This window comes from Lutzomyia longipalpis, chromosome 3, assembly GCF_024334085.1.
Source record: "Lutzomyia longipalpis isolate SR_M1_2022 chromosome 3, ASM2433408v1".
NCBI lineage: Eukaryota > Metazoa > Arthropoda > Insecta > Diptera > Psychodidae > Lutzomyia > Lutzomyia longipalpis.
Window position 1 is genome coordinate 6,622,474 of NC_074709.1, and position 25,398 is coordinate 6,647,871.

At 32.4% G+C, this 25,398-nt stretch overlaps 1 protein-coding gene across 3 annotated transcripts in view; it reads right to left on the bottom strand.

The window, feature by feature from the left end:
• Positions 1-25,398, bottom strand: part of LOC129791658 (eukaryotic translation initiation factor 5B) — an 87,585-nt gene that overhangs the window by 45,512 nt on the left and 16,675 nt on the right. For all 3 annotated transcript variants that reach the window (XM_055829922.1, XM_055829921.1, XM_055829920.1), the window contains 3 exons: positions 4,874-4,950; positions 1,550-1,745; positions 1,109-1,216 (listed from right to left, as the gene is read on the bottom strand). In XM_055829922.1, coding sequence (XP_055685897.1) covers positions 1,109-1,216; positions 1,550-1,745; positions 4,874-4,950 — 381 coding nt within the window. The remainder of the gene's footprint in view (positions 1-1,108; positions 1,217-1,549; positions 1,746-4,873; positions 4,951-25,398) is intronic.

Below are 25,398 nucleotides of genomic sequence, written 5' to 3' on the forward strand. Positions count from 1 at the left end.
TAACGTCATTCTAGACAATATTTGCTTCTGATTCTGTCCTCATCTTAACCTTCTCTTTTTAAGAACAATTCCCCCAAAATTGTTCAATATTTGCCCCATAATGCAATGTCCAAATCAATGCAAATATCAAGCTCAATATTTAATCAAACATTTATCAATTTCTTGGAATGAAATTACAACTGCATTTCCCATGAAAATTGAATTAAATTTCTCTCTCAAATGTGATAAAAAAAACATAGTCAAACTGTTGCTATTCTCATCAATAACTAGACCACAATTCTCTGTTATAATTCTGTGACTCAGTTTTTTTTCTTCTTCTATTCATAATCTCATCTCTCCCTCTCTGGTTTCATCATAATTGCCTGAATAAGCATGGAAGAAAAATGAGAAATGAATGAATGAAAAAAAAAAACGAACGGAAGGAAATATGACCCGAAAAGTATTTCAAACTTCCTTCCGCTTTTCTGACTCTCCACACACATCACACAATCAGCACCACCCAGTTGCATTTCTCGATGCAACAACCATCAAAAGGATGCCATTTAGATAATTTATTGAAGAAACACAACATGATGGTTTTCGGTGTAGTATGTTATTTTTTTCTACATTGAATTGTAGTCATTTTGTTGGTCTCTCTGTGGAATGAATGTCAACAATTCTCTCAGCAAACTAATTTGATGATTGATAGTTGGAAAATTGTGGTATTAAAATGAATTGAGTGGTTTTCTGAAAAACTCTTCTTTTTTTTCCTGCCACAAACTCTGTTTCTTTTTTTTATGCTGCTACTCTCTCCCTCTTTCCCCCACACTCTGTGTGTGTAATCTTTCAAGCAACATCCCACACAGTCAGACGCGCGAAATCACGAGTCAAAGTGAATGTTGAGTGAGTTAAAAGACTTTTTGAATAAGCAAAATGGTGTATAAGAAAAAAAAATCAAACAAGTCATCTCGCAAACGCACAAGTGTGGTGAATTTGCAATTTTATCCACCTTCGCTGACAAGTTAAAAATTTAATTTCTTCTTCATCCGATTTGGAGATGTTTAAAAAAATATTTTTTCTTGGTCTTTAGAGAGTAAGAAAAAACATCAAAATAAAAAGAAAAACTTACCTCCTTGCTGGGCACGCAAATTGGAGTTCCTTCCCGTATAATTCCATTCTCAACCATCACACCAATAACGATTGGATCTCGTGAATTGAAGATAAATTGTGGCAGCACCTTTTTTTTAGGGGAGAAAAAATCATCTTTTCGTGATCAAATTCATTCAATTTTTTTTCCGAAGAATTTCGATTAAAGCCTCACAGCAAAATGCAGCGAGACTATCAAAAATTCTTTTCAAAAAATCTTTTTTTCTTATTCATTCCTGTAGATTTGCATGCATTTTGCCGTATTGAGCCCACATAGAGTCCCCCGGAGCAATGGCGTGTTTTTGCTCAAAAGAAACCCCATGAGCACCTTTTCATTCTTTTCTTTTTGTCCGTATAGAGGTTTTATTCTTTAATCAATGAATAAGAAAAAAAAAGATCAGCGGGAAATTATGAATGGACTCACCTTGAGTTTACAGGGAAAGACAGCAATACTTTTGAACTCATCCCTCTTCTTCTGCTTCAATTCTTCACGATAGGCCATAAATTTATCAAAGAGATGATAAATGATATCCGCCTGGAATATCTTTACCCCGAGCGAATCAGCCAAATCTTGAGCATCCCGCTCCACCTTGACGTCAAAAGCAAGAATTGTTGCATATCTGCAAGGCAAACCCACCAGAGTTATGATTGAGAACCAATGAAAAAATTCCGAATAGATTAAGGATTGTTTGCTGTCGTTAATTAGCCCCACGCTCCTCTATAATTTTTTAAATGTAATTTCTTGAGACTTTCTCTTGATTAAAAATTAACTAGAGACTTGGAAAAATTTCTGTAAATCCTGAGGAAGATCCTTTTTGAATCGAAACGTCAGCTTGACAAAACAAAATTATAAGAATGGTGACCAAATTCCACGTTTTTCATTTACTAATTAATTTTTTTGTATCTATTTGAGTTAATTTTTAGCAGATTTCAGTTGAAATATGAATATTATGTAACATGCAAAAACAAATGAAAAAAACGAAACATAGAAAACGAGAAAGGTTTAAAAACAAAATAAACAAAAAAGAATTTAAAAAAACGATAAATGTCAGAAAAGTAACGTTAAACGTAAAGAATAGAAATGTCAAATGATGGAAAAATTATCGTTAACGGTTTGAAAATGAATGTTAAATGTCAAAAAATTAAAGAAATCAAAGGTCAGAAATGTAACGCCAAACGTCAGAATTGCACAAAGCTGTCAAAAGTTGCCAATTTGAATGTAAAGAACCGTTATATTCCTTAACCGTTAATATACTTTAAATACCTAAATTAAACCAATCCTGAAAAAATCGTTCTATAAATTTAAAAAAATATATTTTTAAAAAAAAATCCTTGAGAAACATTTACAGATTGTTTTCAGCAACAAGAACAAAAAAAAACTTTAAAACAAAAAAATAAAAAAAAACACCTTTAAACTTAAAAAAATGTTGAAAACATCAAAATCAAGACTATGGGTTTGATTTTGTCAAAAATCTTTCATTTTATTTTCCGAACTCTTCAAAAAATTTGACAGATTGTATTTACGAATTATTCTATTGAAGTTTTTTAAAGGAAAACCAAAAGATTTACTTTTTCAAAAAATTATTTAAAGAGCTTCGAAAAAAATCTGAAAAAGTATTTTTCCTAATTTTTAATTTTTTTAAACGACTGTAAGAGGAAACAAACTGTCAAATGGTTGAGAAATTTTTTTACGAAATATCAAAAATCACAAAAATCTTGAAATTCTAAAATTGCAAGAAAATAAAAGATTTTTAACAGAATCAATCCTACGTATGAATAAGATAAAAAGGGTATTAAATTCAAGCCTCAAAAGCACTCTAAATTCTTGTCTAAAAAGTATATTAAATTCAAGCCTAATCTATTCTTCTTGCTACTCTGTATCGATTGAAATGGAAGAAAAAGATGAAAAATTCATCAATAATCAGGCGATTTCCTTTGAGAATTTCCACAAATACCCCCCCTGCACCTCACCCCAAAGGGGCAATCACGTGTTTTTGATGCCTTTGCGCCACCACCAAGTAAACACAGCGCAACCAAACACAGTTGGGATACAATAAAATATAATTTATGATTTTAATGGAAATATTATTTGAGAAATCAACTATAAACATCTCTCGGCGAAGTGCGTGGGTGTCTCGTCAAGAGCCAGTTCTGTGAATTTTTTTTTTCTTCTAACTTCATGCAGACTGTTGGAATTCCTCAACAACATCGCAACATTTTGCTTCAATACTACAATCACTTTTGGAGCGTAAAATGGTCGTTACAAGTGCAAAAGCAAAACGTAATGCGGGGGAAGTTTAACTCTATAATGACATTTTGCCCAGAGTGTGGATTGTCAATCAAGTTAATGTGGAATTGCATTTTAACTTATTTTGCAAAATACATCCACGTTGAAAATAATATTTTAATCATTAAATCATAAAGATTTTCCTTTTTTTTTCTTCAAGGACACAAAAAGGGAGATATCGTCAAGGGGTGTTCATCCGGCGAATATTTTGGTATTTTAAGCGAATCATTCGAATATTTCTGAAGATCTGAATATTTGACTTCACATAAACATTTCTTACTAAAAATTAAAGAACTCAAAACAGAAAAAAAATCAAAACAAAATATTTAGGAATTTTTGGATAGAATTTAGTCTTTTTTGGGTTGAATTTACTACTTTTTAGCATTAATTTACTACGATTCGATGTGAATTTAGTCCTTTTTTAAATCCTAAAGTTTAAATAATTTTTCAAAAAAAAGTTTTGTTCCTCAATCTGTGCTGTTTTGGGACTGTGAAAAGCAATTATTTATCAGTTTGAATTTTTTTTTGGGTTGAATTTACTACTTTTTGGCTTGAATTTAGAACTTTTCTAGAATTAACTATTTTTGAGGCCTCAATTTTAGTCTTTTTTATGCTAAAATTATTTTTTTTAAAGCTTTTTGAGATAGGAGACTGCATTTTTTAGGATTGAAAACCAAATACTTTTAGGTTTGAATTTAGCAATTTTTGGATTGAATTTACTACTTTTTGGCTTGAATTTACTACTTTTTGGCTTGAATTTACTACTTTTTGTTCTTTCTTAATTAAATATTTTAAAGATTTTGTTCCGAAATCTGCTTTTAGGACTAAAAAAAATATTTTTATGCTTGAATTTAATCTTTTTTAGGCTCAAATTTAGCATGGTTAGGAGTAAAATTACTATTTGATTTGAATTTAGTCCAATAGAGGTTTAAATTAAATATTTTTTAGGCTTCTGCTTCTCAGCCATTTAAAAGATAAAAATCAATCATTTTGACTTCTTTGGAAAATCATTCGAATATTAACGAATAATTGGAATATTTCCCAAGATCTGAATAATTTCATCCAGATAAATTCCCCTTGGATATCGTCATATGATCACAGCTCTTTAATTGACTACTGCAAGACTTCTAAAAATATTCTCTTCCATAGAATTCTATGAATTATTACCTATTTCACAAAATTTTTCCTATTTCAAAAGCAATTTTTCACATCGCACGTGAAGTTTTAGTAATTTTTAATTGAATCTTTCATCAATATTCATTTTAAATGTTGCACTCAAAGTTCATAATAAATGTTTTTCTTTATAAAAAGAATAATCTATTGGAGGTGAAAATTCAACAAGATTCTCCGTATTCACGTGCCTCACCTTTTCCCCCAAATCACATCTACCGCATATCAAATACGAATTGCTATAAATTTCAAAATGACGTGGAAGAATCTCTTAAGAAAAAAAATACTCACTGTGGCTCATGTTCCAACATCGTTGACGCCTTCATAACATCTCTCTTGACCACGGGACCAATTCGAATGCCAGCATACTATTAGAGAGAGAGAAAGAGAGAAAAAAGCCAATGGCACATTTTTAATTTACCAATTAATATTAATGAAGACATCTTCAGGCACCAATTGACGCCATTTGTCTAGCATCTTGTAGTATTAATGGCAAATTAAATCGATCATTGCGCAATATTTCAACAAAATGCTCTATCACGAGTTTCTAAGGTGACACACGTGACACTCTTTGAATTTATAGCCCCTCACAGATAACAATGCATTCGCGTGCATTTTACACTTCTTTGCCATCACAAAGATAAATTCTTTCATTTAATCAGAGGAAATTACCTTTGAGAGCTAAAGAGAAATTAACATTTCTTCCCAGCTAAGGAAGTTCACCCCACACCTTTTTCTTTACCTGCCTTCTTACAAAATAATATTCCATCAAGGAAGGAAAAGTATACAGATCCCACCGATGATATGCCATAAGATTTTTTTTTTATTAACAAAAAAAAATTAGCAAAGTATCCACCTTGCAATAAACCAACAAAAAATGTAGGTACATGGAATGATTTAAAAATGAGATAGAAGTATAAGAAAATTCAGTGAGGTTGGTTGTTTTTCCTCAACGGCTTTTTTACAGCTTCCTTTCTGGATGATTTACAAGCAAAGGGGCTAATCATCACTTGGAAAAAATCCCTTCTAAAATATTTCAAATAGTAAATATAGAGAGAAATTGGCTTAAATTATCTGACGAATATTTTGGTTATTACGGCGAATTTTTACAAAGATTTGAATATTTTAATTCTAATAAACATCACTTGCTAAAAATCGAAAAAAAAAGTTAGTTCTTTGGCTTTAATTTTAGTCCTTTTTAGGCTTTGATTAAAAACTACTTTAAGCTTCATGAGATTGAAGACTCTGCCTTTTTTTAGGGTTGAAAACCAAATAATACTTTTAGATTTGTATTTAACACGTTTCAGGTTGAATTTACTACTTTTCAGCTTCAATTGACTTCTTTTTATCCCTTTTACATAGGTTTGAATTAAAAATATATTTTTTAAGTGTTTGTCCTTTAATCTCTGCCTATATTGGGCTGAAAACGTTTAGGCTGTAATTTAGTCATTTTTAGGCTTGAATCTAGCATGTTTTGGGTTTAATTTACTATTTTTGGCTTGATTTTAAACCTTTTTTAAGTTTATATTAAATATTTTTCAGGCTGGTGCCTCTCAATCTTAGCTGTTTAAAGACCAACGGTAAAGGTTTAGGTTCTTTTCTGGGAATTAGTATAGCGGCGAGCACAGGATTTTGCTTAGGGGATGTTTAATTTCTTCTTCTTCTTCTTCTTCACGTTTTAGATCAATTTTAAGAGAAAATTTTAATATTTTCGTTTGAAATTAAAACAAAACCTGAAAATTGAAATGTCGCTGCACTGTTACTAAAAGTGAGTCTAAATGAATCAATTACTGAAGAGAAAAACCCTTTTAGCAATATATCCAAATTTCAGCTCTGTAACCACTTTGGGAAACCAAAAATCCTTACAAAATCGATAAGGAGGGTTTTGAAATTATTTCAATATGGCCGCCAAATTTTTGAGCCAATTAGAATGAGCCAATTGTGTGGTATTTTGTGCCTAGAAATCTTCTAACGGGCTATCACACTTAAGCTCTAAGCACTTGATGCTTAAGATTTTACATGCGAAAGGACAAGAAAAAACAACATTGTTGTCTCTCTCGTACTCAAGTAGAGGTTATGATCCTCAAGCACTTAGAGCTTAAGTGTGATAGCACCAATGACGACTAAAGGGCAAAAAATGCGCCATATTGAAGCAGGTAATGGCGGCCATTTTGTTATTTTAAGCAAAAGAAAAGATGAATTTTCAACAAAAAAGTTTTGTCCTAATTTTTTTTATGAATTCCAGTAACATTATCCAACAACTTCAGCCAGAAAAAATATCAATATAATACCTGCTCTTCTTTGCAGTTTTTATTTAATAAGAAGCATAAGCTTCATACACCTTTCCTTAACTGAAATCTTTCGATATTGTGCAAAACAAATAGCTCTTTCTATCAAACAAATTAAATTACATCTTTTACCTCTCATTTGAAGACATTTAAGAGTTAAATTTTGGGTGCGAAATTACATTTTATTTCTAGCAGAATCACTTTCTTCCTGCAATGAATACCCCCTTTTGATTTAGCATAAACTTTTGGTCAGTCGCCTTCATTTAAAACACACTTTTGTGTGGGAAGTTGCAGAGACTTCGCCGCCATGAATGTTGTCTTTTTCGGCCAAAAAAAACCGCTCACATTGTATTCGCAAGTAATGTAAAAAAAATTCACTCGAGTCTCGCCATTCATTCATTAATTCCAAAACTCTTCCCATTCAACTGCTTTTAATGTGAGGAGGTGGACGACAAGAGATATGCCAATTTGGTCATCTTGCGTACACAAATTATGAAATTTCAGCAAATACCGGATATTTTGGTAGCTAAAAGACCCCACAGCAAAAAGAAAATTCCACGTGTTTGTAGGATATCAGCCCATATACAAAATGTAGAGCGCAGTGGGGAAATTAAAAAAAAAACAACCATTAGCTAACATTGTAATTTAATATTTCCTGGCGCACAGGAAGGGAAACAAAATGAAAGGAAACTTCAGCTATATTTTTTCTTCTGAGGAAAAAACATGGCAATTCCTCAACATCAATCATAATTAATCTAACTTTTGTGATAAACATGATATCAAATTGTCCTACATTTTAAGTGTTCTCCTCGCGAATTTTCTCGCGCACATTCCACGTGTTTTCATTGAGAAATCATGTGCTTCATTCATTTATTTGAAAACAGCGCGTGGCCACACTTTTTTTGCATACAAACTTCTCTCTTTTTTTTTTCTTCGTCTCCCCATTGCCTTTCAATGAATGAATTTCCCCTTCCCCCCAAAGCAAAAAAAAAAAGAAAAGAAAATCCATCAAACAGTCATTTCGCCTTCGACGCGATTTTTAAATGATCGTTGAGGGAATTTTTTTTTTTTTGAGTGCAAAATACCTCATTTAAATAAAATAATCATCCAAATGGATCCACTCAGACGTGTGCGCGCGCGGCTGTAAAAGAAACAGGATCTCATACCTCCCAGGCATAGAGCAATAAAATCACCGATCGTCCCCAGCACTCCCCATTGTAAGTCAATTTGGCGAAGCAGCATCATTTAAAAGAGACACAAAAGAGAAATCCCCCCATTAAATGTCAACATTCTTGTGAAGATACCATTTTAATAAAAAAAAATGAGGTGGATTGTGTCAAGTGCGTGGTGAAGGAATTGACAATGCTAAAAGAAGTCAACTTCACAAAGCACCCAATATGGCGTAGAAAATATTTTTATGTTTTTTAAATACATCGATCTATGCATTTAGAATGGAAAATTACTCAATTTTAATATCTAGGTGCATATGCTTCACGTGTATATGCTTCACGTGCATATGCTTTACATGTATATGATTCATGTACAGTGAGTATATGTTAATTTTTTATGTTAATTCCTTCAATGAGAGAGGGGAGTACAAGTAAATACTCTTTCTGTATATGATCCATGTGTCTATGCTTCATGTATTTTTTATTTAGAATGTTTTTTTTGTAAATAATTTTCATTGCATTCAGTGCTTCATTCAACTGTAAAAGAAATGGTAATGAAAAATAGCAAATACTAGCTGAAAGCATATGCTGCAAACTACACAAAATACAATAAAATAAAAAAAACCCAACAAACTATCTTAACTCAAATGACAAATTTTTCTTCATTAAAGTAAATTAAGGAAAATACATTGGAATGAGTCCATCTTTTGACGAAAACATTGAGAAGATTTTATTTATTTTGGAAACACTATCGAAAAATTTGCTGATAAAACTATTTGCATTTTTTTTCTTACAACACCGCATGTTGATTTTTCCCCCAATACACAAAAATGGGGCAAAAATATTATTACTTCGTGCCTTGAATCACGTAATTCACAGAATTATACGAATTTTGCAACACTAGCAATACTATCATCGATAATTTTGCCCTGAATCATGCTCAAATGCAAAATAATCTAATTTAGTTTTTGTACCACAATTACCACCATATATATTTTGGTTTGTACACATTTCCCACTCACAGAAACAAAGGAGAAAATCTCGGTCAATTGGAATGTCGGCAAGTGTGTGATTAGGGAGACATTGTTCTTAATCCAATGGAAAAGATTGGGCTTACGCCAAATTGTCTCAAAAAAATGTTTTTTTTTTGTAAACCAAGGTTTTCCCCAGAATATTTCACAACATCACCTGGAAATTATACTAAAGCTTGGGCACAAATGCTCCGCCTAATCTCATTCTGCTTATGCCCGATAAGCTTTCCTAATTTTGACGATGATTTTTATCAAATTCGATCATCACTGATAGAGAAATGTGGATCAGTGCGATTTCCTGGGGAATTTCTAATAAGTCATATGCTGCGTAATCTCCAATTGAAGCGAAAAAAAATTTCAATGGACTGTGTGGAAAATATCTAATTAAAATACGGTAAAAACAATTAAGGGAAGCTGCATGCAAATGCTGCAATAAAGATATTCTTTAAAAAAATTTGAGTTAAGATAGTTTTCACCGGAGGTGTATTTTAGAAAAAAAATAAAGTATTTATAAATAAATATTTTTAAAATAAATTTTAAATAAATCCCCGGTGGTATGTAGTGCGTAAGAATAGTCAGAAATACCACACACATAAAAATATCAATGGGAGGTTATATTGAAAACCATGAATGAATTAGCGAGGCAGAAAAGCATTAGGAATTTATCGCAGAGTGAATAGTGCGTGGTGTGAGTTGTATCTGTCTGTATTTAAAGCATCTCCACACACGGAGTTATGTCGCTCTTCTATAAACAACCGGAAGTAGCTAATAGCTAACTTAACGGAAATGAATATATGAAGGAAGTGTTAAATTTATCTCACCACCACTGATGCTCTCTCCCAAGTAACACACACAGAAACTCAACGGTTAGTACTCTAAAGAACATTTTTTTGTATATACTATACGCTCATATGGATGAGAATTCAGCAGAGTTCTCAAAGAAGAATTTATTGGGGGGAAAAAAGTTCTTTAGGGCACCCTGCAGCGTCTACCAAATGAACCAAAATCGAAACCTATCAACCAAAAAAAAAGATCCAGAAATATTTTGCAATTCTCTCCCCTATTCCCGCATTTTTTTTCCTCCACAACTCGTGATTGAAATGACGAATTGAAATTGACCGGATGTCCAATCGAGTTTAGCGTGGCAAAGGCAATTCAGTTCTCTTAAAGAAATCATCATCATTTCAGCACACCCCCCCCACTCCCCAAGGGAGAACTGAGAATGAAAAAAAAATCTCAAACAAATTTTTCATCTCACTCATTCTCGCATAATCTCTTTTCGGGAGGCATTTTTCATTAATGGGATGTTGTTGTTGTTACATAAGAATGATAATTTGTTCTGTCTGGCTTGGGTGGACCGGAATGCCTTTCCGGTGGCTGCTGATCCAAGCGTGGACACGCAGTCACCTTAAGTCATAATGTGAGACAGAGCGCAAATCGCGTCTCCGTGAATAAAGAGTTTTTTTTCTTCGTTCTTTAACTTTTATTATTTCTCAATCTTCCGCCCTTTTTGGGTTCTCTTGCGGGCGCAATGGAAAAACTTGAGAACTGTGTGTGCACGGTGAGAAAAATTAGCAAATTAACGTTTAAACGGAGAAGAAAATCTCTTTGACGAGACATTGTCCCTCCGAGGGAAATTCCTGAAGGAACTATTTTGCAAATTTATGGAATTTTTCTCCGTTAGAGGAGTTTCTCTCATAGAGAAAGAACAAAAACTTAAAGAAAAGAATGAAAAAAAAATCCTAGAAAATATCGGGATTCGAACCCATGAAGAAGGATTTTGCGTGCTAACGTCTTAACCACTACTCCAAAACAATGCACTAAAACAAAGAAATGATACTAAACGTTAAGAGAACATTAGATAGAAGAAAAAAAAAACTTCTCATAACTTCCAATTATTCCTATCAGCATGAAAGATTGGAATTCCAAGGAAATTTCTCACATAAGTCTTCCGTAAATCCGCCCAAAAGTCATTGTGAATATGAGGTTCATTCTTAAATGACCACCGAAGCATGTAGCGTAACCAGAAGATGTTAAAAAAGACTGTGAGACACAATGGCAAAAGACATCACATTGCGAGGAGTTCTGCTTCAAGAAATTTAATTGTACACACCACACACATTTTGTTCGTTCTCACCCCGTTTTCACCCCAATCATTCGGCCATTCCTGACCCCTCAGTGACGTTGAATTTCCCATCGTCGCGACGACCCCCCGCCCCTCCCCTAAATCATCCGGTGAAACACACGCAAACACAACTCTTGGTTGGAATTGTCGAACAAGTATTATTGGATGGTTGGGTATAGGAGAATGGAGAGGTGAATGAAAGAAAATAGAGAAAAAATGTGAGTATGAAAAAAAGCTTGAATGAATTGGCGAAGGAAAGGAATGAATGAATGACGGGGATATGAATGACTCTCTCGCTCACTGAATTGTAATGCTAAATGAATGGGAAAATTTTTACGTCTTTTACCACACACAATTTTCTCATTCTCCCCGAGTCTCCCCTCCCCCCTCCTCGTATTTATTTAGAAAATCTACATTTTACGCACAAACTGTCTCAAAAGAAATTTAGATAAAGAAAAAAAAATTATCCCACAACGTTGAGAGAATATTGCGATAACAATTGCGCAAGAGAAGGGGCGAGAATTTAGGTCTAAATTTTCTTCATGTCTCTTCTCATAGAGACCTTCTTAAACAATTCCACCCAGACACTTAGAGAGTCTTGAACTCTGGTACAATAAAGAAAAAAAACGATGATGCACAATGGCTATAAAATCTCCCCCATGGGAATTGAGAAAATAGATTAGACATAAATTCTTTCCAACATCACGTTCAGGAACGGAAACGGAAATTATATATGAATTTATCTTGTGAGATTTTTCATCTTGAAGCATTTCTTTTGATCATTAAATGGCCATAATTAATATTTTTTCTAAAGAATTTATTGTTTAATCTCGAGGAATCCAATTAATATTTTTTTTTTTGTAAATAAAATTGACAATTTTTTTACAATTTTTTTTGACGTTTTGAAGTTTAGTTTCAAATATTTGACGTTTTGAAGTTTACTTTCAAATATTTGACGTTTTGAAGTTTACTTTAAAATGTTTGACGTTTCGAAGTTTAGTTTCAAATATTTGACGTTTTGAAGTTTACTTTAAAATGTTTGACGTTTTGAAGTTTACTTTCAAATATTTGACGTATCGAAGTTTAGTTTCAAATATTTTACGCTCCTTTCTGAACGTTTGAAGTGTCATTTTCTAAAAATTGATTTAATTTTTTTTTTATATTTGACACACATAAATTACCTTTTAAAATTTTACTTCCAGCGTTTGACATTTTTTTTCTAACAATCAACGTTCATTTTCTAACATTTTATGTTTTTTTTTTTCATTAGTTTGACTTTTCTTCTCTAACGTTCTTCTTCTTCTTTTTTAATAATTCTAGCCAGATGTCATTCTGACATCCACACACCCTTTTCTAACGTTCGACATTTTTTTTTTTTCAATTTGAAGATTCTTTTATTTACATTCTTACTTATTTATTAATATTTAAAGTCAACTTCATGACGTTCCCATCATAAATACGGACATTTATGTGTCAATTTATCCTGTCATTTTGACAACAAGAATACTTGACGAAAAGGCGCGAAAATTTCAAAATAAAAAAAATCAATAATTTGGAGCGGAAATCATTCACAAATAGCAAAATTCCACAACTTAATGGGAAAGATGATTCATCTTTTTCAGTTTTTGTCTCTAACTAATATATTCAACAATTCACATTATGCCGTGAGACTCACATAAGTCAGAGAATTTGCACAAGAGAGTACCACGTTATAGTTTTCGTTGCAACGGAAGATGCAACTGCATTGAGAAGGCAGTTTATTGGCCGGTAGAGCAAAGAGGCCGGAAGTGTGGCCTGACTTCATGAATGAATTTCTCATTGCTTGGGAAATAAGCTGCATTTTACTATATACATACATACAACTCTCATGCTCTTTTAGCATAGATGCACGTTGTACACCACACAATACAACAAGCCATCACTGCTGAATCAAATGTACGTGCAATATGTACTGCACGTTTATATATTTAGTGAAGATAGTCGGATGCAATTGTTCTTATGCGCCAAATGAACACAAAACATTCATTGTTCATGTATCAGCAATTGTGAATCTGTGTCACATGCTACTAACATAAAATTCATCCATCTCATTCACACCAACTCCCCAATAGCTTCTCCGTAGCTCATGTTTGATCATCATTATCTCCATTTTCTAACGTATGGTGTACAATGTAAAGTGCTACGTGTACATGGCTCCATCATGGTACAAGTATAGAGTGTCTAGGAATATTTATAGAAAAGATTTCAGTGAGATGCGGTGAGGAAGCTCTCCTCGCGATGCGTCTTCTCCACACCGCATAAATGTGGGAATTTGATATTCTTGCAGTTTAATGGCAGAAAGTACGTCTATGCGGGGAGGACGTGCACATAATTATTTTTGCGTCAAGAGTCGTTAAATTATATAAAAAATAAAATAAAATTACACCCACCCCTTGACTTCTCTATACATATATGGATAAATAAATCAAGGAAAAGAATTGAAAACTTTTTAACCCAAATGAATGAATTTTTCAACAATTTCTCATGAATAAAATCCTGCATTTTGTCGTAATTGTTGCCTGTAGAAGAAAATCTTTAGAGTAGATCATGGCAAATTAATCCATTTAACGATTTTTTTTTTAAATCAATATTTGTTGCATATTCCCGCCAAGAAATAATGCAGAAGATTCAAAACAATTTGATCAAATTTTCTTGATTTTTCCCTGCGAAATATTAGTAAAACTACAAAGAAGAAAAATTAAAACATAAATAGGGGAACTCACTTAAAAATGTAACAACGTAAGGAAAAAAGTTCAGCATACAGTTAGGGTAGTAATTAGACCGCAGTAAGGCCAATCATTTACAAATTTTCTTTGCTCTTAAAATAATGTTAAATATTTCCTGTAAAAGTGCTATAGATAATGCACATAACCTTACTTTTAATTTCTTTGTTTATTAATAAACTTTATCGACAATTATCTTATTTTTACAAATTACTGATCATGTTCATTAAATTGAAAGAAAGTTTTTGCATAATTTTACTCCAAAATAGAGATGTTTTTAGTGTAAAAAATTATATTTATTTATGAAAAATTCACAGACTAACGTAAGAGTTAGGATATCCGAAGTTCATTTCAATTTGACGTTTTGAACTTCGGAATTAGCGATCAATGACAAAAATTCGTTGTAGGGGCAACAAATCTACCTGGAAAATTTCTCCTCTATTAATTAAGGCCTTAATTACCTGTCTCGTTCCTGTTTGTTTTCCACTTTGATGCCTTTTTGCTTTAGTACGCTGTTATGTAAAAACATAACCTCAATTTTCATATTTATCTAAATTCATCAAAATAAAAAAGGAAAATGTTATTATTTAAAGAACTTCCTCAAGTTATTCTCAATTTTTACAACAATACAATTTTTTATGTTAAAAAATCCTTCCAAGTCATTATCTGCAAAAGAAATCTTCTTGTCGTATTGAGCCCCATCTTCCCCTAAATTTTAACCTTCTTTTGTAGTATCATACTTAACGAAATTCTTTCACACGCACCTTCCATACAAAGTCCAATTCAATTCACATTCCGTACGCATTTTTTTTAGCACCTTCCCGCACCTTTGCAACGCACCGCAACCTTATTTTATTCCCGCCGTTGTGTTTTAAAATAAAAAAAGATCGGGGTTTAACCTCATAAATTCTGTCTATACGCGAAATTGCGTGACTTTTGCAATATCCGTTCAATTAAAACAAAATGAGAATAAACAATTCATTTGACTCAATTCGCATACTTATTAATGCCAAACCCCATTGACTTCTTTCCCAATCGACGTAAAATAAATAACAAAATTGAATTAAAAAGCAAAAAACAAAGAAGTCTCTTCGCGCAATAATTTGAAATTGGATCACTTTTCTGGAAGAAAATAATAATACTTTGGAAAACTTCTCAATTTCCCGCTCAATAAAAAAAAATCCCGCATAAAGAGATTCCTCCAGAGAGTTTAAATTATGCTCGCGAAAAAAAACATAATGATGGTGTATTTTTCAACCCATTAAGCTTCATTATGGGATGGCTATATCAATATTCCCATCAGTTGAATATTTATTGATTTTACCCAATCACTCTAGGATGCTCATACCGAGTCACCTTTCACAATCAAATCAATGTGCCGCAGCAAACTTTATCACATAACCCATCAAAAAATAATTTATTTAAGTAAAATCTTGAGATTTTTTTGCCATCTGAAGTGAAGAAAAATTGCCATTGTAATTAAGTTTGGCAGATTGCTGTAAAAACTAATTTTTAATCTGCTCCCAATTGAATTAAAATAAAATCTTCATCAAAACATGGAATTGAGTTTCATCTGTGTCCAACAAATTGATGAGACACAGCGAGAGTTATTTGCAGCTCTAAAAGCAATTAATTCCTGAGAGAAAAAAAATAATGAATAAACTCTGAGAAAATCATCCAATCTTCCTGCTAATATTTTCATTAGATATTCAACTTAAATTAAGAAAAAAAATGATTAAACGTGACAGCGCAGCGATTTTCCGCAGGAAAAATGAATTTTCATCAAACACTCCCCCTCTCTAGTACAAAAACGCCATAAAATCGCGATTTTCCTTGTTTTTGTGCCTAATAATAGAAATAAAAAAAATATAACTAATATTAGTTGAGGTGGTGTGTGCAAGAAAGTTTTTTTTATGTGAATACGATAAAACCCGAAGTAATTAACGACTCAATAAAAATCGAAATTAAAAACCTTGAGACTAAATATATCATTATTGCAACACAACCATAAAGTCTTAATTGTAAAGCCTGAGTCTCGCGCTCAAGCATTTTCATCAATGAGCATCTCCACGCGGGAAGTTTTATATATGTATAAAGAAATAAAAAAATAGTCTATGTGGTTGAGAAATAGGGGAGATAATAAAAAAGAAAAATCATTTAAATTTATACTCTCTTCCCCACACAGAGAGCACACATGCATCTTTCAATTTTAAGAGATAGAGAGATAAGAGACATCACTTCCGGTCGATGTGGATTCCCCCCTCCAAATGACCCAGAGACACCCGGGCACTTTCCTCCAATAAAAACATTCATTCATCTTTTTTTTTTACCATTAAATTCACATTTTCTCTCAATTTACTTCCTCACCGAAATTCTCCCACGAAATCCTCACAAATCTCTTAATAAAGAAAAATCCGCTAATCCAAATTTTTACAAGAACAAAATACTAGAAAACCTAGAAACTCCTAGAGAAGGAGAGAGAGAGAGAGTGAAAAAATCTGCCTCAATGGGTGTAAAAACATTTACAATTTCATTCATAAGAGTCAGATAAATTTACGCGTACATTGAAGACCTTGAACGAGGCCACCATGTCACGAAGTTTGAGTTTAGCACTTTTTTTCTTTTAGCACTCTCCTCTCTTATGATGATGTGCCATGGACATGATGTTTTTAAGCACTGTCTGATGGAAACATAAAAGATGAATTTTATGATTATTATTAAATATTACTGCAATATATCTTTTAGCAATTCTATGCCATCACACACGTCACACCACCAATCTACACCACTCCGCGCAATGTCATGAGACGCAAAATAATAAAATTTTCGTGTTCTATAACTTAAGATTTTAATCGAATTTAATTCGAGTAGAATTCGATAAAACACTCCTAAGAGAGTTAAGCAATCTTCTCTTAAATTAAGATCTCATCTTAACGTTGATGTTTTATTTAAGAAATAATAAAAATGTACAACCAATTTTAAATTTCAAATGGAATGGTAACGATTGCTATAAAATCATTGTAATACATTTTCTTTTAAAATCAAAGAATCATATACATAAGAGATAGGTTCTCTAATCAAAATTTTTATAAAATAATTTTAAAATATTGGAAATAAAACTATTTGTTATAACTATCACTTAATAAAATATTCTCTTAATAAAAGCTTTAATGTAAAAATCATTTTAGAAAATGAATAGGGCCAAACATTAGGTATAATAGATTTAAGAAATCATTTAAAAGTTTTTAAAAGAACATAAAAACGTAGTAAGAGACTAACTTCTTAAAGAAAAATCTCATCAACTTATCCATAGGTATTCAGATGTTACACAAATAAACAAAAACTTTATAAGAAAAAAATGAAGATAAAAAAATAAAAATATTTTTAATAACTCTTAACAAATTTTAATATAAAAAAATAGATTAAAAAAATTTAATTTAAGAGATACTAGAAAGTATTCCAAAGAATAATCAAATAATAATGAGAAATGTAATAAGAATCCTAATTAATGAATGATACAAAATGAGTTTTAATTTAAAAGGCAGTTAAGAGGTGAGAAAAATGGTAATTCGGAATCGTAGTGTAATATAGAAGAAGACACAGTTTCTACGCTTTCCAGCAACGTTTTGACCTTTTCCTCTCATCGGTCTTTCAACCAATAAGATGTTCTTAAGACGTTAAGATGTTAAAAGACATAAATTCTGAAGCATTTTCATTTGAATTCAATCCACAAATTTCAACCAGACCGCCCCAGAAGTTACAAAAATGTGGTTTTATTCACCAATGACGTCTTTGTTGATTTCTTTTGATTCTAATTCTTTACTGTCGACTGATGGCAATAAAAAAATCAATAAAATTATTTTTTGCGAAAATTTAAAAGATCTCTTAAACAGATCCTCAATTTTTGTCATGTTTTCGTGTTTTTTTAGACTTTTCTCATTTTTCTTGCGAAAAGTCTGACATTTGCAACATCATCGCCATTGCTCAAGAGGAAATTTGTAATTTTATCGTTGATACTCTTTTTTTTTCTCTTTATATTACGGCAGAGAGGAAATAATTTCTTGCCCTTCCTCGCACCTCATTTATATTGCATGGCGTAAAAAAAAGAGTAGGTAACACGGAGATGGAAAAAAGCGACTCATGTTAAATTTTAATTGAATCACAAATTCCTGTGCAAATACTATATCTTTCTCATTCACTCGCTTTACACGCATTGCAATCCACAAGGGGAAGGAAAAGGGACAAGGGTGGTTTAAAAGATCCGTGAGTCTCTTAAAATTAAGAGACATTCTATATTTTCTGGTTTTTTTTCTGTTTTTAATACTAATAAATGATAATTAACTTTAAAAAAATTGAAAATTTTCTTTTTCAACTCTCACAATTAAGAGTTTCTAAAATAAGGATGTGCTAAACAGGCTACGAACCTTGAGCATCACCTTTAATGTATATCGAAGCACATTGGTGGATGTAATTTTTATTCTTCATGCTACTTTATAAAACTTTTGCTATGTTAACAACATCCACCGGACGTTGGATTTTTTTTTTCATCATTATTTATTCACTCACTCGTTCATTCATTGAAATTCTCCATTCAATTAATCGACATTCATTCATTCATTTTACATTAGTGTGGTGACTTTTATTTTATTATATATAATGTAAAAATAGCATGAGGGAATCTATGTCACAAACACAAATCTCTCGCAACATCGCACGTCTCTCTCCCATCTCTCATGTGCATGAGATTAATTGGCATTTCCAATAAGATCGATTTTAAATGTAATAGAAAACTCGTTTCTTCATCACTCCATCGTATACAAATTCTCTTAAAGTTTCACTTAAAGTTTCAATGAGATTTGAATGATTTCTCGTTGCAATTCATCATAAATTTTTGTTCTTTTCTGTCCATATTTCGTGCCATTAGCAACGATATAGAGCGTTTCTACTGTGCAAAAGAACAAAACTTTTGAGAATTTTCCCAATTCGCCAAAGAATCTGCATAATTAATCGTTAAATACTTTTTTTTTTGTTGCTGATATTTTACATTCTCTGTGCAAGAAATTCCATTGCACCGCTTAAGGTAAGAAAGACGTGGAAAGTCGTCCCGCCTCCTCGTGGATTTATAAAATGAAAACATCATGGGGATTAGGAGGAGGAAAAAAACAAGATTCTTCCTCCGCTTTCCATTCATTTTATACCAAACTCCATCTCACCCACCTTTTGCTTAATACTATTGCATGCGTGGAATTACAATGTGAATTGAGTTGGATTTTTTTTTCAAATTTTAACGTAAAAGATTAGTAAATAAGTTCAAGGTAGTTTGAGTATTTACCACGGGATGTCGTTGGTGGCAAAGAGGCTAGACTTAATTCTTTTTCAAAAATGCAGAGAATTTCTTAAAGATTATGCTAATCTGTTTTCTTTTTACAATCCAAATAGCAGTTAGGCGGAAAAGAAAATCTTTTATTTTGATTAGTTTCCAAAAAAAGCAGCATAATGACCAATTATCGTTGAAATTTAAAAGGTTTTAGGTTAATTTGATTTAATAAATTTTGATAAAAATTATTATTAAGTATTTAGCATTAAAAATGTATTTAACTAAAGAAATTTAAGAGGGATTTAAAGAAAATTAAAATATTAAAAAAAAAACAGAAAATTAAATGTTAAAATAAACGTAACACATTAAAAAACAGCTAAAAAGAAGCGTCAAATGGTAGAAAAGTGACGTCAAATATTAGAACAGAAATGTCAAATATTAGAAGAGAAATGTCAAATTTTAGAGAAGAAACGTCAAAAGTTAACCAAAATTCATACAACTAACCCATAAAGATCCACACACTTTAATATTTTGATTTTTTTATGTTAGGATATGGATCTTTATCGCACAGCCGTACGTCAAAAAGTTGCGAATAGGAAAATTTTTCTTGAACGCCAAAAATTCCTCTTTTTAATTACAAATTTAAGATTGTTCTGTTGCATTACAAATAATGCGAAACATGGATGACTTTAAAAAGATTAAAGGAAAATAATTAACTGAAAACTCTTAATAAGAGAAAAAGGGAAGACTTAAAAATGTATAAGGAACAAAGTAGAAAAGCTGAATAGATAAACTGAATTATCAGCAACTTAATCCTTTTGCGTTTTTTGGGTCATACGCTGACCCAAACGTGAAACATTTTATTTTTTCAATTATGTATGAATGTAATTGTTTTTGCAAGTTACAAATGCATAAAATTCACGCAAAAGGGGCCAAAGAAGACGTTCCGACTGTGAAAAATCCTCTTAAAATATCAACAGAATAAAAATCGTGATAAAAGAGCGCATGTTTCAATGTTTTTACGTTTCACGTTGCACGCGTCCAAAGAAACAAAGATAAAACATTCGAGTCAAAATATCACAAAAGAAAGATCAAACGTTGGGAAATGAACGTCAAATTTAAATAAATTTTATGTCATAAACTGAAAAAAGGTCGTTATTTTAACAAATAATTGACATTTGACATTTTTTTAACGAATTTAGCCCAAATGTCAAACGTCAATAAATGTCAAACGTTAAAAAAATAATGTCAAACGTCAAGATAAAAGTTTTGAACGTTAGAATATTATTTTTGGGGTGTTTAAACGTTAAATTTTAGAAAAAACTTTCAAAGCTTCTCATTGAAAATTCGATTATTTCTCCAAATTTCACATTTTCAATCTTTCTGAAAATTTCCCGATGATTAATGATAGTCACCCGCGTCTCCTTCATAAAATCACGCGCGAGCAATGAGAATGTTGAAGAAAAAAAAAGCCCCGCGGAATGGAAACGTGCAAAAAAGAATTTTAATTGTATGTACTGACTGCTTGACTTGGTTGCTTTTGCTCAAATGAAGACAGGAATTCAGCAATTTTCCACCCATTGTTGCCGAGTGGAAGTAAATATTGTCTGAGACGTGAATGCAAAAAAAAACTAATTCTTGGAATTTTCTAAAACTTGTTCAATTTTTTTCTCCATAAATGTTGTTTTTTCCCATTGACGACGCCTTATCATAACACACTGATGGGTTGTTCCTCCAATACGACTCCGTGTCATCAATGTAGGCATACAATATTCGCGCGCGCGAGGTCGTTGCGATAAATCTGGAACACATGGTGCTCAATGAATGAGGAGTATCAGGGATTTTTTCGATTGATCAAAAAGTCACGTAGTGAGTGGGTGAGACTCTGCCGACGCAGGCTATTTCATTGATGCGATATTTTCATTCATAAACGCTTCTCGCTGAGATTTCACCGTGTGGGCTCTACGTTACCATTTTTGCCGGCTTTTTTTTTTTGAATTTGTATTTTGCAATAATCGCGTCTCTCGTGGGAAAAATTCTCTCTCAAGCCCCCCCCCGCGAGATCTCTAGGAATCTCACGCAATATTCCAGGTAGGCACCAATCAATCATAATTTTCATCCAGGTAGAATGAAGTAAGAAGAAAATCAATAAAAAACGGATTAAATAAAAATTAGTGATTACGCATTCTTTCGAAATTATTTACGCGCTTCCAGACAAACTTTTGCCTTTCATGCTTTGCGTCATTGATTTTTTCTTTGCTTTAATTCTCTGTTTTTTTTTTCTTTTCATTTCTTTGCAAATCTCCCAATCAGCCATTGTATGCAAAGTCACTCCGCGATGAAAATTCCTTCTCATAAGGTAGCCTTCCATGGTCTCTGGCATGCCGGGGTCAAGTGCACTATGTGTGTGGTTAAACTCAAATTAAAAAAAAAAAACTCTGTGTGTGGGAGTGCGGAAAGGCGGGAATGAAAGAGAAATTCGAATGTGTGTTTTAAGCCTCCGGATGGAGATAAAGTAATTCGGTTGGAGGGAACAAAAAGACACAAAAATGCCGCCATCGAGCTATTTGTGGGCCCCCCTAAACCCCCCTCATAATCCAACTTCGGTGTTGTTTTGTAATAAAGTATTCTGGTGGATACACCGGAAATGATACCACCTACGCAATTAGCATCTCTTCCTCTCTTTCATTCATTCTCAATCCAAAAAAAAAAACCTACACCGGGATGCCGCACAGGGAACAACGTGGTGGACATGAATGGATGACAACTGAGAATGGGTAAGAAGGTGAAAAGTTGTGGGAGAAACTTCTTCTTTAATCTTTCGTGTGGGTCATACAATTCAATGACACGCGAGGGACACACTCGAAGAAAGAAAAAAGAGTAAATAACTCTCATAATAAATGTGCATTTAATTCACAGTAAAATGTAGGTATATTCCACACAGTTGTGGGAGAAATAATAGCAGCAAGATTTATTTAAGAACATTTCTTATTTATTTCTTAATTTATTTTCAATTCTTTCAATTTCTTTTTTGAGAAAATTGCACAAATTTTGAATAATATATTTATCAAACTCTTTCAAAACCGTTAAACTTTTCAAAATCGATAAAAATTATTCGATTTTGAAACAAAAGTAACACTTAACGAAAGAAAATTTGGAAAATTTTTCCTTTTAAAAGATAATTAAGGTCAAAGTCGAAATTATACGCGGAGGATGAAAATGGTCACCGTGGCCATTCAAATTCTCATACATTTTTGACAGCCTTTTGTGGTTATGTTTCCCCGTGTTTTCCAAATAAGGATTTCTTATAAACTAAAAAAAAATTAGCAAAATTGTAGCAATAAGATTGATTTGAATAGGCTATTTTGCATTGATTCTACGCAACTTTTTTCATTATCATATTTTTGATAAATTATTTAGAAATTGAGTGCAATAATACTTGAAATAGATTAAGAATTAATTAAACTTCCGATCCTCATTCAATAAGTAGATCTACAAAAAACAAAACATTTAATATATGACCTTTTATTATGTTGGAAACTGTGACCATTTTGGTCATCCGCGTAGGTAAAAAGTGTTCGGTCCTCCAAGTGTTAATTTCCATAAAATTGACAGCGCCCTCATATTTAAGCGCCTGTAGTGATGAATTCTCAAAGTTCAATATTTTACACTTATTGCTGAGACCTACCTTTAAGCTTTAGTCTAACCTCAAAATAACAATTATACAGAATTTACCACTGCAGATTTTTACAGAGGATATGAGGGCGCTAATTGTCAATTTTATAGCAAATGACAGCAGAGTCTGAGGTATTTGCTATAAGCACTAAATGTCTGCCTACAGTTCGAGGGCTTGTAAAACCAGCTAACATTGTATGAGCTCCGAACCGACTTACAATGAAGCCGTTTTTTTTTTACAATGTAGCCCTCGAGTTGCTATAAAACGGACAAACAGCGCCATCATTTTCCGTAAGCACCTGTGATGGTTAATTCAAAATCTCAGCATTTTACAGCTACTGTAAGCCTAGGTTAATCCTAAATTTTAAAAGAGAACCAACCACTTAACCTTAAAAATTTAACAATTTTAAAAAGAATTAGGAACAAAAGTAAAAAAGAAAACCCATATATTTTCAAAATAAAATAATTTGTCTAAAACAGCCCTAGACTAACCCTAGACGCCCTAGACAGACATTTGCAAAATTATCAGCAAATGGCTCTGTCAGAGTTTTTCTACCTTAATTTTAACTTAAAACTTCAGTGATTTCATTTTAAATCTTTCATTTTTTTCTCTTCAAAATTGAAAAATTTCACTGAATTCTTCAACCCAAAAAGCTGAAGTTCTTAAACAATTCTCAAAACGAGCATTCACCAAAGTCCCTTAAGTCTACACGCATGATTTTCCAGTGTATTTGTACATGGTGTAAAACTCACGTATAAACAACAAAAAAAGTCACTCTTGGACTTTTAATGACGCTCCTGAAGACGATGAGGTGATTGTGCGGGCATGTGGGGTGGGTAATTTTAATACGCAATGTCAATAGCAGAGACAGAGAATTTTGAGGAAACATCACACAAAAAATACTCATCACACGTTCATACACCAAATGTAATTAATTCTTCTTTTTTTTCCTCTTCATCACATTTGGCCAGAAGCGGGAAGACCGCAAGAAGACAAATTAGCATAACCACGCATCATGCTGTGGAATTTTTCGTACCCAACAGTCATTCCTCATGTCAGTACACTATAGTGCCGCAGTAGAGCCACAATGTGACTTTGGAGTAGAGATCGAAGTTAGTCGAGTTGAAGTCGCGACTAGTGACTAGTCGATGGATTTTCTTGAGTCGTCGTCGTTGATCAATTTTGTCGACTAGTCGTAAGTCGTCGTAGTCGATCTCAAGTCGACTCAAAGTCGACTAGTGCTCAAAAAATAATAATAATTTGATCATTTTTAGTTTTTTAATTTATGAAAAACCTCAAAATTTCTTATGATTTAAAAATACAATTTACCTCTAAAAAAACTTTTTTATAATAAGTTAATTTTAAGCGCAAAGTGCACTTTGAAGAGAAAATATTTTTTTTTCTTTTCAACTTATTTTATAAAAAGTTAATGCCAAACGCGTAACAGTTGTCTGCCGACAAAATCCAGAATGTTTTATTATAACCAGGATTTTGTCTGCCGACAAAATCCAGAATATCTTAATATAACCTGGATTTTGTCTGCCGACAAAATCCAGAATATCTTAATATAACCTGGATTTTGTCTGCCGACAAAATCCAGAATATCTTTATATAACCTGGATTTTGTCTGCCGACAAAATCCAGAATATCTTATTATAACCAGGATTTTGTCTGCCGACAAAATCCAGAATATTTTATTATAACCAGGATTTTGTCTGCCGACAAAATCCAGAATATCTTATTATAACCAGGATTTTGTCTGCCGACAAAATCCAGAATATTTTATTATAACCAGGATTTTGTCTGCCGACAAAATCCAGAATATCTTATTATAACCAGGATTTTGTCTGCCGACAAAATCCAGAATGTTTTATTATAACCAGGATTTTGTCTGCCGACAAAATCCAGAATATCTTATTATAACCAGGATTTTGTCTGCCGACAAAATCCAGAATGTTTTATTATAACCAGGATTTTGTCTGCCGACAAAATCCAGAATATCTTATTATAACCAGGATTTTGTCTGCCGACAAAATCCAGAATGTTTTATTATAACCAGGATTTTGTCTGCCGACAAAATCCAGAATATCTTAATATAACCTGGATTTTGTCTGCCGACAAAATCCAGAATATCTTAATATAACCTGGATTTTGTCTGCCGACAAAATCCAGAATATCTTATTGTAACCAGGATTTTGTCTGCCGACAAAATCCAGAATATCTTATTATAACCAGGATTTTGTCTGCCGACAAAATCCAGAATATCTTATTATTTTTATTCTTTTTTTTTTAATTATGCGAAATTTGATTGTTTCATCGAATAACTCTTCCCATACAAAATTTGGTACTCCTTAATTTGGCTAAAAGCATATTAAATAAATATTATGATCATACTCATTCTTTCAGAAATATATTTTTTATTAAAAGCTTCCTTATGAGCTTCATTGT